Source organism: Stylophora pistillata, chromosome 4, assembly GCF_964205215.1.
Source record: "Stylophora pistillata chromosome 4, jaStyPist1.2, whole genome shotgun sequence".
Taxonomy (NCBI): Eukaryota; Metazoa; Cnidaria; class Anthozoa; order Scleractinia; family Pocilloporidae; genus Stylophora; species Stylophora pistillata.
In genome coordinates this window covers 31,830,309-31,844,771 of record NC_142522.1, presented here as the reverse complement: position 1 = coordinate 31,844,771, position 14,463 = coordinate 31,830,309, and the positions used below count along the sequence as shown (strand labels likewise).

The following is a 14,463-nucleotide window of genomic DNA, read 5'->3' as shown; positions in this document are numbered from 1 at the left end:
TTAACATTGATTTGTTGTATTTTTGTGGTTCACTGCTAATTATAAGTCCATCAACGTGTCCAAGTGTTGTATCCTGTGCGTTGATAGTCCTTTTAAAGTCGCTTCTTTTTGTGTACTTAATCAGTTTGATGTTTTGGAATTGCCATGGAAACATTTCACATTTTGCCATCACGCTCGATATTTGTACCAGTTCGTTCCTTGCCGAAGGTAGTAGTGGCAATCGTAAATGGGGGATAGTACATGGGAAAACTTCTCGCTTTCTCAGAGGGAAATCGAGTGTAAGGTTCTTCCTATCGTGCTGATTTCTGCGAATCATTGCCTCACCCACAGTCACGTCAAAGGGCTCCGAACTATGGGTCGAGGGTCGTAACATGAAATCAGCTGTCCTCGTAAAAGCTTTTTCAAGCGCTGCTCTTTTCTCACAAGGGTAACTATACTCGGAACTGTCCAAGTTCTATTTTCCTGCTCGTTTGATCGACTTTCTTGTAAAGTTAATTCCTTGGCTCCTGCTACCCCGGCCACCAAGATCTTAGGACTTGGCAACAGAGGAATGAGTCAGTTCCCTTTGGCCTGATCTCTATTAAAATTGTTTATTTCTTGAACCTGGCGTAAAATCTCCGTCGGGTTAAAGCAATACGTTCTTGGGCGTTGATGCTTTGAAAAAATCGCTCATCATTTACCTCTCGCATTTTGAATTCTCGTTGTTTCAATGGACTCTTCTTCGTTTTCTTGCCTCTTGACCAGGACCTGAAACTGGGGCCAGGACACACCACCAACGAACGATCATCTAGGCTCTCCGAACATCCGCTTCTCTGCTTTCTGGCTTCATAATTTGATTTTGGTGCAGAAAAATGCTGCCTTTTTGGTTTCAATCCCTCAAAGTTTTTACCCCGAACACACAAACTGTAGCAGTTGCCCTTTACGAGACTAGTGAGCCTCAGCTCTTGAGACTGTGCGTTTGAACCCTTGGCGGACAAACAAGTGACGGTATGGGCTGGTCCACAAACTGACGATGACTGAACGAAAGGTAATTCAAGGTCTATTCGACTGAGATAAAACTTTGCCCGTTAACTTCTTAGTTTCCCCTTTTCATTGAACTAACCTAAATTGTCTTAACTGCTGAAGATGCCTTTCCTGCTCCTTGGTTGTGTGAGATTTCTGAAGAAAGCGTGTTCTCTCATCCAGGTTTTCGTCCGACATGTTTGCTTAATTCTGTTTCCTAGGTAATGGCAAACGTTCGGACAAAAATTGTTAATTATAGGCGACGCACAATGAAATGAAATAATCCCGAAGCCGAACCACTTCACAGCTCTTTCTGTTGATTATTTCCGGCAAAAATACTTTGACTAAAGTTACCTACTTCCTTTGTTGACGACGCTGTTTTTCAAAGTTTTGATTATATTTTGTTCTTTCAGGCAGCGTGATAAACAATTTAGTTCTAACTTGAAAATTCTGTTTCGAGAACGAAAGTTAAACCTGTGCACTAATGGATGTAAGTGCCATCGAAATTCTGCGGTCTTTAAATAAGAATAGGCTGGTCTCATACTCAGTGTATTACTGGAGATATCAAAATATGTCGTTGTAGAGTAATTGCGCTCATCTTATGAATGTCGAATTTCATAGCAATAATTTCTGATAAATCTTACATTCGTTCCAACGTTTTTGCCATTGAATAGACGTTATCTGTACCCTCATCCAAATTAGTATCGACTTTACACAAAAATATTAACACCTGTTTGCTTCGTGAAAATAACCAGTAAACTTAACTGATAACTGATAAGTTTCACACTTATTTTGGCCGTTGACTTGTCTTCGTCTGTTCCGTTATGGAAAATTAGTGATTCACACAAAAATCGTAACACCTGCTGTATGCTTCTTGAAAATTACCTCAGGCTGAACGGTAAACTCTCCTGACACGATCAGGACAAACCGTTAGAGCAACTACGTATTTAACCAGGTCTATACTTTGATATAACTAGTGTTTAAAGGCCACTGAGTTTTCCATAAGGTTTCACTTTTACACGAGGTTCCTCTTTTCTTTAATTTTCTGAAGTTCCAACTAGAAATGCATCATTTTTGCAAAGGCAAATTGAGTGATAAACTTTGTAATATCAGTAGCCTGAAAATGACGCATTTATTAAAACTTGGTGAATGATAAACCCTTCTGCTTCTAATTTTCCATCAAAACATCTTAAACCCTACTGGATAAATCTACTTAGTCTGGCAAAGGGAAAAGGTTGTTTATCCTTGTGTCGCTATGCTTCACACAGAAAACAGTACATAAAACACAGATGTGGAAAACGGAAGCAGATTGATTAACGTCTCTACAGAGTGACAACTACAGTTAATGGTTTAAAACAAGGGGGTGGGGGGTGGGGTAAACAGTTGATTGTGGGGCCTGACCGTCTGGGTGAAGGTAATCCTGAGAAGGACTGGTGTGAGTTGTAGTGAACCCGAGCGGAAATCTTCTTTAGAGTCAAGTGATAACAGTTGGTGTCAGTTGAGCGTTACAGGGGGGGTTCGTTTTAATTCCAATAAAGTTTAGCTTTTACCTGAACATTCAAAAGGGCTTTTACTTAAGTTCAAATTGTTAAGAATTCAGCTCATTCGTGTTCATATCCCCTTCTTGTTCACCATAAACAAATGGACCACGCTAAAAATTCTAAGTGGTTGTCAAGTGAGACACTACTGTTTCAAGAGCGCTTCATAACTCTGTGATTCCTTGCTGTCACACAAGTGTTTCAGAGCGCTTCACAACCCTTTGGTTGCTTGCTGTCACGCAAGTGTCTCAGAGCGCTTCATAACCCTTTGGTTTCTTGCTGTCACGCAAGTGTTTCAGAGCGCTTCACAACTCTTTGGTTGCTTGCTGTCACGCAAGTGTTTCAGAGCGCTTCACAACTCTTTGGTTGCTTGCTGTCACGCAAGTGCTACAGAGCGCTCCAGAACTTTTGGTTGTTTACTGTCACGCAAGTGTTTCATAGCGCGTTACATTTCTCTGGTTGTTTACTGTCACGCAGGCGTGTCAGAGCGATTCACAATACTGTGGTTGTTCATTATCATGCACGTGTTTCAGAGTGCTTTACCATCCTTTTAAAATCCACATTCAGGTCAGAACTTCAAACACGTGACATGCCTGTTGCAACCACGCAAGATGACAATTTGATAACTTAGCACTGTCATCAGTGTTATAAGTGGCCGCAAGTGCATTCTTTGCTCGTCTTATCCTGGTTTCTAAAGTACCCAACTTGCAACCTTTGTTGTCTTTACTTTCCATCAAAACCAAATTCCTGTTTAGAACCAGAGGACGCAGGCCAAAAGCCGAGTGCTTTAAATCGATTCACTTTTCTCCTTTGCTTCTGCTATTAGCTATCTCTGTTATCCGAGCAAGTACACTGTCCATCATATCCAGAGAGTACAAGCCTGATTGTAAAGCCTTCCGAAAAAACAGACAAGTATCATCACTGTAATAAACACTCTTGGAGAAACTGTCATTGCTAGTTGGGAAGGAGAACTTCCACAATAAGCTTACCTCACACTGGTCTGCGAGCGGCATTAGCTCCAGTGCTTTTCCATCAGGACTTTTAACACTGAATTCCGTGCTCTGCTTCTTACTTTTACCTGCAAGATTGGAAAAAACTTGCGCAATGAAATGGAATTTGGTTCACAAGACTACTGATACGATGCATTTGACAAACTAAGAAAACAGTATTAAAGTAACCTTACTTTTATTTCCTGCCATTTCCTCCCGTTTATTTGTCAGTTCTGCTTGGTATTGCAATCTGGTCACTTTCGACGCCTGTCTTAAGGGCTCCGTAAAATCCTTTTCGATTGTTGTGAAGTTTTTCCATACTGTGGTCTACGTTTCATGACGTCAAAAAAGTAAACTGGTTAGATATTTAAAAGTAAGGACCCGACAATCATCACGAACAGGAAGTTCACCTTTTGTAAGTAAATGAAATGTGAAGCGGACAATGCTGGCTGAAATTCGAATTGTATGACGACGAGATTTTGAGACCTTAGGTTCATGTGACCAAGGTGAAGTACTCTGCTGGGCCGTTCAGATGTCAGTGTGAAACTTTCGCGCCATAATTTTTTAGCAAAAATTTTAATCCAGGCGATTTAAGAACCCAGCCTTTTCCTTTTGTCAATTGGCCGAGAGATCACTCCAGCAAGCGACCTGCTCGCGAGTTTTAGCAGTTTTCTGGTCGGGTCTTTCTTTCTACTTGATAACGCAACAGCACGCTTGGTTGAGTTGTAACTGCACAATGTACGCCCCCCCCCCCCTTACTGGTCTATAAAAATCGATGATAATCATCATCTTACAGAGAGAACAGTTGCGCCCCCCCCCCCCTTTTCACAAGGAGACAACCTTGACACCATATGTTTCAGTCATGTGATAACTGTTCGCTCGCGGGGCGGGGCGGGGCGGGGCGGGGGTGTTTGGCGACGTAGAATTTTTGTTTGGCAAGGACCATAACTTTATGTCAGCTAACAGGGAGTGTCCATAACAAGAGGTTCCACTGTATGTTTCTTAGTTAATGCTGCAATTTAGTTACATCAACTATAATTGTTTTTACCTTGTCGTTCTCATCTCTAAGAAGAACAAATCTTAAGCAGTTGAGGACTGCCATGACTCTAGAAAGAGAGGAGTAAGATGCCTCTTAAAACACAACTGAACACACGACAAAAAAAGAATCATGTTTCATCGATAAATTAAATAACACCAAACAAAACAAAACTGCGCAGGTGGTTTCAGTAAAAAACCTAGAACGTTCCGCATTGAACTCACCAATCATTCAAAACTCTTACGGCGAATTTCGCGGACGCAGTTTTATAGCTTTACGTAGCAGGATTTCGTCGTTATTTATCGGTTATTTACACGACGTCTAACCGAACTGCGGTTTTACGCAAGCAGTGGGCCTTAGGTATTCTCTATGAGAGGGACGATTTAATCAAATAAATGCCCTTCCACTACTATCTTTTGGCCCTCTAGCGGATATTGTTCACAAAAATAGATGTTCAGATAAGAGATTCAGCTAAATTAAAGATAGCTTAGAATGGGCTTTAAGAACGGCTAAACTTTGTTTAAATAACCGGCCCTATCTGATCGAGTCTGACACTGTCTTACTGACAACTGTCCTATCAACTGCTTTGACAAAATTGACTATACTTTACTCGTATACTATAATCTCTGCTATCCATAACTGAAACTGCGTGAAGCTATTTAAAAGACCCCAAGAGAATTTGCCTCGTCCAGTTCTCTTAAATGATCACTTTTCACCGCAAAGAAGCTAAATTCATAGGAAATAGTCACCTATCTGTTTCTTGTACTAGGTCCTTGTCGGTACCAGCTCCTGAGGGAGGCTTGAAAACTAACTGGAGAATTGACATAAGACGGCTGCCTTGGAACCACAGTTCATCATCTGATGTCTAAAAACATAAAACCAAATAAACAGTTCGCCAAAAAGTCGCGAGTTAATTTCTAGAGAAATCAAGTAAAAGCTGTGTTTTTGCGCAGTCGCGCTAGGCACCAGTGATACATTTTACCCTAACGTTGCAAATTTTATTTCTGGAAAATATTCTATGTTTTAGGTCCTCAAATAGTACCTTGAGTTTGTCTCTGGTCTGGGGATTGTTTGGTCTCTCGCACGAAAGGGAGCAATAGACTTTACTTAGAAGCATCTACAATGATACAGTTTGTTTTGAAAATCAAAGAAGACAATAAAATAAACTTCAACCCTTACACTTAGAGCTTGGTCAACTTGCTCCTTTAAGAGATAAATCAAAAGGCCTGCCACTCCAGGATGAGAGCAATCTTGAAGAACAGTGCTGAAAAACAAAACAATTTGAAAAAAATTATCAATTTAGATGGTAAAGTAGATCAAGAGACAATGAAGTAAACTGTATCGTGGTAAAGCACGTTTTATTAAATATATGTAAACTATTTTCTTGAACAAAAGCTCATCTTTCAAACCGGCGGTCTAAATCCCACAGGTATCAACGAACGCTTTTCATTCCACTAATTTATTCGTGTTTTTCTCGTTGCCATGTTCCCACCAATCACGTAGCTCCTTTTTCTGCCTTTAAAAGCACACACAACCCACAATTCCCCTATTCGCTCCGACGAAGGGCTAACGCTCGAAACGTCAGCTTTTATAATCGTAACGGTGGCCAATTTACCATTTCAACTTTGTTGATATATTCAAATTATTTCGTTACCCCCCACCGACGCAGCCCCAACCAGTTTCTTTAGAAACTATCAGCCTTTATTTTCAAACGGTTTGGTTACTCGTCGGAATCTCAGAACGCGATTAGCATACTCCTCAATAGAGTTAAAATTTTTTTTGACTTTCCAAAGAATACTTCTCCCTTAAACGTGGTCCCTGCTTACAGCCCTGAAATTAAAAAGATGGGTCAGCCTCCTTAGATCAGATTTATCAAATCTGTCAATAGTTGTTGTAATCCTCTCTTATTGTTATACATAGCTAAGTTTTCCCACTTTTGCCACAAGAGGCAAACAAAATGCACTCACTATAATAACCCGTATCGACTTCTCGTGTCAAGCTTTGACACCAGATTCGGAAGGACTTGAACTGCTCGTAATCTCTGTGATGCAAAGGAAAACAAACGCATCAGAATCAATAATCAAATGTCAACAACAGTAGCGTTTTTGGATTGTGTGTTCTTTAACATATGTATCGTTATCCAGAATGGAGAACTGAGAAATGAACGAAAGGAAATTAGGAAGATAACTGTTCAACAACACTCGAAATGACTTTTTTCAGTGCAATAACCCTCCAAAATGCCGAGCACTTTATTTATATACACACAAATATCTTTACAATGTCCTTAAAGATTTTTAAGACCAGACGTACACAACTTCATTAATACACTTTATTTTAATTGTTACGGTCCACTGTACCCTCTACTTTTACAGTGTTGGTATTCATCAGGCAAGACGATCTATCTAAATCTGTCTTCGTCATCTTTGGAATTCCTTAATTCCAAAACTTTCCAGAACTTTTTCGTGTGCGAGAAGTTAGTTTAAAGTGACGTAAAAACGATCATGAGATCAAAATATGTCTTTCTTTGATTCTTTTTTTAAATAAAAAATCATAGTCGGTTTCTATGAACCGTACTCGTTATTTCATGACTTTCTTCTTTGCCCATGACTCGTATAAAATCTGTAAAAACGTCGGTATGAACACAGGTTTACTTACCAATTTCTTTGATGAACACATCGTCATAACATTTATAAGAGCCTGCCAACAAAGTAGGAGACAAAACTTGATAAAATATACAGTCAATTAACTAATGTCAGTGAGAAACTCAGCTTAATATGAAACATACGTATGATGCACAATCTAATATGAAACACGTTATAAGAGCCTGCCAACAAAGTAGGAGACAAAACTTGATAAAATATACAGTCAATTAACTAATGTCAGTGAGAAACTCAGCTTAATATGAAACATGTTGCCCACCTTAACAATGTTCATTAAATCTTTGAACTCATCGGGGTTGTACACCAAACTTTTGTCTTTCAGTCTTTTTGACAATGTGTCCAGCAATTCCTGAAAAAAGACAAACGTTTTTCAGTGCTAAATAACACTGATTATGAACCCCTCTTTTCTAGAAAATTGGATGACTGATTGATCGTTGACACTTACAAATTATGATACGAAGTGAATGTCTATTAAGAAAAACATTAAATGAAACACTAGCACTCACAAAATACACACCAAACCCTTGTAAATGACACCATGTTCAGTTCTGCAAGGTGAAGGAGAACATTTAAGAGATTTGTATTTACTGTAATACTTCTTTTGTTTTTCTAGCTACCAAGGTTGGCCAGAACTTATTGTGTATTCAGGTATCTGAAGCTCTTTTAATCAGCTGTACCAAACTATCTAAATCAAAATACCTGAATAAATGTATATGTATGTATATGTATGTATATATATCTATATGTGTGTCTATGCATGTATATGTATGTGTATGTATGTGTATGTATGTGTATGTATGTGCATGTATGTGTATGTATGTGTATGTATTCGTATGTTTGTGTATGTATGTGTATGTATGTGTATGTTTGTGTGTGTATGTGGATGTATGTGTATGTTTGTGTGTGTATGTGTGTGTATGTGGGTGTATGTACGTGTATGTATTTGTATGTATGTGTATGTATTGTTTGTATGTATGTATGTATGTATGTATGTATGTATCTATATATATATACTAGGGAGTCTGAGTTTCGATATATTATCTTGTTGTTCATAATTTTTAATATTCTGTGTGGAGACACCCCTGATGCAATTAAAATTAAAATTGCATAAATCTATTAGCAATATTAGAAGATATTTGGTATCCAGTGCAGATAAATGAGGAATATCAGTATCCACCCCTGAGCTTGGGTGTGGCCATTACGCTTTAGTCTCCCACTATTTACAGGAGAACTGAAACACAAGTCTTCTCCTGCTTGGAATTAAAAAAGAAAAGAAACAATTCTTATGAAGTAACTGACCTGTTAAGAAGGAAGAAGATGCTTTTGATGTTGACTTTTAGTAAATATTTGAAGCTGTAAAAAATTTTCAAAAACAATTTTTTCTTCCTGGTGTCACTAAATACTTAATTAATAAGGGACTTGAGTCAACTGTCAGCTTATAAGTATCAACCCTTTCACTGCCAAGATCTAAATACAAATTCTCTCAACTGTCTGCTGTATATTTCTTACAAGTTCAGCTTAGAGAATTTGTTGCTAAATCTAACAATATCATCCAAATCATATTTTTTTATTTTTCTTCTCATAAGTTTTCAACTTGAAATGTATTGGTATAATCAGGAGACATTCCCTTTTGATCACTTACCTAAAAACTGCAGGGATATTTGTGTCCTCCATCTTTTCCACAAGAAGTAAATAAACAAAACAGCCAAGACCTAACACTGGATAATGGCTAATTTCTTGAAAACAAAAACGAAAAGGAAAGTAAACAAGAAACAATATCTTTCATAATCATTCCAACTACAAATTACAGCCATTCATATTTAAAACAAATTCAGAGCTTCATGGTAAACAATGAAAAGGATTAATTTTTCACATGTCTTTGAAAATAACATCATAGAGTAGCACTTGAACTAAATCATCTAAGACCCACTGATGATGTGAATTCAATCTAAATAAAAAATATAATGGAAAAAGTATTCAAAAGGAAGGATCAAGTGCAGAACCTACAGCTTTATGATCATGATAAAAGTGCTGGCTGAAGTATTTTCCAGAAAGTTTATGGCATAATTTTAGTTATTAAAAACTGGATCATTGGATAATGCAATTTAAGACTTTTCATTGGCTTAGCCATCATGGTATATGAGCCAATATACCATAATCTCATATCTGTACATGGAAACATTCGGTTTCTTCTTACAAAATAAAATCAAGAGGATTTTTCTAATACCTTGGGAGCATTTTCTTTAATAAAACAATTATTCCACTCACGCTTGTTGGATATGAGATGATTATAGCCAACTTGGCGCTACGCGCCTCGTTGGCTATCTATCATCTCATATCCAATGCCCGCTTGTGGAATAATTGCTAATTACCTTGCTCCTCCTCATTGTCACAATCTTCTTCTGCAGAAACATCGTTATCTGAAGTCTTGTTTGATTTTTCTTGAACGTTATTGTTACAGTATGTTTTAGAAGTGTATTCCATGAGGTACTGATACAATCCATTGGCCATGTGAATAAATTGCTGTTCACATAAAAAAAAATAAGGGGAACAACAATTAGCCATGATTACATTTGTTAATTAGTAGTTAACCTTTAGCTATGTTGTTTGATTGTCTATGTGAGAGTAGTCCTGGGGAGGACTGTTGGGGTAAGTAGTGACTGACATCACAACAACACAAGCAGAAGTCATCACTGGAGTCAAGACTTGACTCGGATAATGAAAAAATGGTTGTCAGAATGTCAGTCACTGTTGAAAGGACTTTGATTATAAAAACTGTGCAAAAAGTGTTCAAGACCTTGTAACAAAGACAATTATGTCATAACTTGTGTTGTTGTCACATATTGAATGTGACCTGGTGACACTCTTTGTTGCATAATCATGTAAACAATTAACAGTCCTTACCAGTATGGTTTTATAGTTCAGTAGCAAGGTGTTTTTAGAGAACCGGCTGAGGGATCTCGAGATTAGTTTACGTTTAGAGCTGTTTGAAATGATCTCAATATACTAGGTAATCAGTGTTTATACTTGGTGATATGTCCCACTGCTCACTTATTCTGACAAAAGTAAGCAGACTACATAATCAGAGGCTAGCTCTTGGTTCATACTATTTTCTGGATCTATCTTAGATAACAAATAATTATGTCTAAGAGTACAAACCATTATTTCCAGTGCAATTGATCTGTATTCCATTACAATTGAAAAACAGCTCTCTCCAGAAATAGATTCATTATTGTCACCATCAGAGTTGCTTTTTTCTTTAGAATGTTTTGTTAAATCCACAAAAACCAACGGATAGTTCAGAAGGTGGATCAAACTGTTCAAAGAGCATCAAAATAAGTCAGGGTGGTTTTGATACATCAGATATTTCTGTCTTCGACACTTTACACAACTAATAAAAAATGTCTTATTCAGTGTCACTTGGTAATATGTACATTTCCCATTTTACACAGTTTTAAATTTCATTTATGAACTAAAAATTATTTCTCATTATTGACTGATTGTTTGATTGTTTCTTATCTGTTTTAACTTTGGTCAATTTTGCTTTGGATTCATTTTAACTAGACTAAGTATAGTTAAAATATAATATACTCGTTATTTGTATTTTGACTCGCCCTACGGGCTCATCAAAATACGACACAACTCGTAAAAATACTGAGCGATACTACACAACAAAACGTCTAATAAGTGATTTATTATCCAACACGCCAAACTGTTGTTTCAGCGGGCGAATTTCCCGGATATTCATTTACAGGGAGTGTGTGACAGAAGTATGCGAAGTGGAACGGAATTGGCGCGTTGTTGTGTTGTTGTTTCTATTTTCTTCATTAAATGAAGAAATTTTCTGGTCGTCAACCTGTTTTTCTTCATTCGATTCATCAAATGACCTTGGATCTATATTTCCCAGCAATTCTGACTCCTCGTCGTCGGAACTATGATTCAAATTGTCCGCCACTTTCTTTTTTTTTTTTAGTAACTATAATCCAATTCTTCGCTTGCGCGATGCGAGAAAACCTGTTTAACCGGTACTACAATAGACGAGTACAAATACCGCGTGATATTTGTACTCGTCTATGGCGTTATTCGTACTCGTCTAGGTGTAGTTGGAAAATAATTATCAATATATTACTACTGGGTTATTTCATACAAAGTAAAATAAATCTGACACTAAAATGGTTGAAAACATTCCAATCAAAACAAAATTTTTTTTTTGTAATGCATCTATGAAACAAATGACCAAAGAATTAACCTACCATTTAATAATCTCTGGTCCTAATTGGCTGATGCAAGAACTTGAGGAGGACTAAAGGAAACAAAAAATTACTTTTATTAATTTCCTTTTATTTCATATCCACTTCATCATTAATAAAAATAGTCATCTTATTTTTCATTAACACAAAAAAGCCTCTTGCTAATTTTGGATCTTCACTAAATTGATGGCTTGAGATCTAGACCAGAGACCTGTGTATATAATTATATGAGGGTTGGTTATTGTGGAGTATTACATGATAAGAAAACTGCTCATGCAAATCAGCCTGAATTTTGGAGCTATTATCAGATTTGTCCCCCTACATTTGGGAAACTGTTGTGCTTAATGCAGCTTTTTTTTTGCAATTGTCTGATTGAAATGTGGATGTAATTTGCATGAGCTCATATGGAGCTGGCTTCTGTAGTCAAAATTGTGAACAGAGATAGCTGTGATAATAAAAAAACTTTTATCCCTTGGTTCCAAAAAGGAATGTCTCCTGTTCTAGTGGCATTTCTTTATGTCTACGCATGCTAAATGTTTCTTTTATGGTCTTGAATGACCTCACCACTCTCTTTCATTACTTCACCACTGTCCTGTCACTCAGTCTGTTGTTTTTACAAATACTAGTTATAAACCTTATGTCAAATGGATAGTAGTCAGATAATCTGCAGTAACTGTACACAATACTAAATACACCCACCATTTCAGCAGAGGAAGACTGTAAGCTGACTTCTTGGGCTAGTGGTCTAAGAAAGTCCAGTACATGTTTCATAATGAATGGCATTTTCAGGCATTTACTGCCAGACTCCTTCCCCTTTTTCAGTTCGTCTGAGAGTTGAATACCTTTAATGTATCTTGTAACACATGGCAGGGCCATACCAACATACTTTGACTTCTTCTCTTGCAGCCTATGTATTGCTTACAAAAAGGAACAAAAGCAACTAAATGACTGAAGAAGAAAACTTTAAAGTAGAGGAACATGGACAAGATTGCTTTCCCAAACCTAATAACTAGCATTATGAAACCTTCTTCATCATATTTTGCATTATATTATTTTAATTACCTGTCTCAAGGGTATCCAGTAGAGTAACAAACTTGTTAAAATGGCAATCTGTCTCAGAGTCAAGCTGTTCCAACACTCCAATGCAAACTTCCTTTGCACTGCATCTCTGTCAGTTTCACACCAACAATTCAATATTTGAAATGTACATATTTATAATTGACATTAAAAATTGCCATTGACTAAAAAAAATATTAAAATATTTTGACTCTAATATCAACTCTAAGCATTTTTCAGCACCCACTACAATAGAGAATTTTCTTTAAAAAAAAAAAGTGAATAAACAACACTGGTGAAAGTGCAATCCTGATATTGTGCTAAAAAGGCCAAAAATACCATATATTATTATTCTAATGAAAGGTGACTATAGTAAGAAAAATAAGTTTCATCTTCAGCTGTTAAATGAAGACAAATTAGTCATTATCATTCATTTAGTACTGTCTAACACCTTCAAATTTGTTTCATTAAGGAGAAATAGAAGCTAAATGAAGCACCAATAATTGCGTAGCTCATCTCCATTTGGTGAAAACTTAACTAGCTCACCTCAGCGATAACATGAAGAGTTTTCTTGCCTTCTTCAACAGCATCTGATTCATAGTCATCAACAATAGCTCGAGATACCACTCCAATTAGTTCCCAACCAACAAATTCAAGAGCATCCTGTATGTACACACACACACACACAAAAAAAAAAAAAAAAAAAAAAAAAAAACCCATCTACTCAGGGGTGTGACCTCTGTTGATAACAACACACTAATGATGCTTTGACAACAGGAGCAGAAGTCATCTAGATAACAGGATCAAAGATTCAACTCAAGTTCGTCAAACTGCACTCATTTCAGGACTACCCTACCAGAAAGACTTAACAACATGGCAAAAAGGGAAAGAGTACCATATAACCCCATACATTAATTATGCATTCCAATTCTTTATCTTTCACAACAAAACTTTAAAAACAAAGTCTACTAGTCTGAATGCATAATTAATGTACGGGGTTATATGGGGTTATCTGGGGCCATTCCAGTTAAAATCCACACCCCCCTCCTATTGAAGGCTTTCCTGTAACACCCCTCCAGAAAAGAAATTTTTTAATCCCCTTCAGAATTGCCTGAAACTACCCCCTACTCGTGAGAATTGCTGTCAAGGGTACTTTATGGCGACCCCTCTCAGAAATATGGTTCAAACCCAATAAGAAAAAGTATAGCATTGGCCCCCCCTCCCCCTAAGAAATCCCAGGCCTTCAATGGGGGGGGGGGGTGCGGATATTAAATGGAATGGCCCATGGTACTCTTGCCGGAAAAAAAGTACTTCCTAGGCTCATCATCAGTTATTTCACAATAACAAACCCACTCTAGTGGTGGCACATTTTAAAACTTTGGGGTTGTTCCTTCTAAGGAGCAAACTTTTACTTTTAAAAAAGTAATAATTATACGAAACATTTTATGATCATGATCCTAATGTGTAATCTTTCTCACTGTCACTGGGCAAAAAATAATATTTTAAACCAGAGAAACACAATCGAATAACATCTGGAATATTTTTTATGAGAGTTTAATAAATAATTTTTATAGATTGCCAATTTGTGTCAGCAAACCTTATGCTCAGTTCGAGTTAAGCATTCCAAAAGCCGCGTCCATTTGCCGTTACCAACGCATTTCTGAGTAGCTACCAAGATAAGGTGGGTATTTGGTTCCTCTGTACGCTGCAGAAAAAAATAATAATAAGCCTCCAGGGGTATTAATAGAACTTAAATGCGCGTTCCATCAAAAGCAACTCTTACAAATTGTGATAAACTTTCTTGGAGTTCTTCCACGTCACCGTCCGCCATCTTTTAAAATTTTCCTTATCTCCATCATATATCGCCATCCATCGCCATTATTATACTCCCATGATGAAACACCGCTGACTACGTAATGGCGCTGCTTGAGT

At 37.2% G+C, this 14,463-nt stretch overlaps 1 protein-coding gene across 1 annotated transcript; it reads right to left on the bottom strand.

Annotated features, from left to right (window-relative positions):
* Nucleotides 1-2,115: 2,115 nt before the first annotated feature.
* On the bottom strand, nucleotides 2,116-14,453 carry LOC111338196 (glomulin). The gene is made up of 20 exons (XM_088756006.1): nucleotides 14,315-14,453; nucleotides 14,129-14,236; nucleotides 13,078-13,194; nucleotides 12,538-12,643; nucleotides 12,175-12,392; nucleotides 11,479-11,528; nucleotides 10,385-10,541; nucleotides 9,598-9,748; nucleotides 8,868-8,961; nucleotides 8,525-8,578; nucleotides 7,743-7,773; nucleotides 7,485-7,574; nucleotides 7,221-7,262; nucleotides 6,533-6,606; nucleotides 5,745-5,829; nucleotides 5,315-5,430; nucleotides 4,578-4,635; nucleotides 3,724-3,856; nucleotides 3,530-3,618; nucleotides 2,116-3,433 (listed from the first exon to the last, which is right to left on the bottom strand). The coding sequence occupies exons 1-20, from the start codon at nucleotides 14,360-14,362 to the stop codon at nucleotides 3,338-3,340; spliced, it is 1,917 nt and encodes a 638-aa protein (XP_088612132.1). The 5' UTR covers nucleotides 14,363-14,453; the 3' UTR covers nucleotides 2,116-3,337.
* Nucleotides 14,454-14,463: the final 10 nt, after the last annotated feature.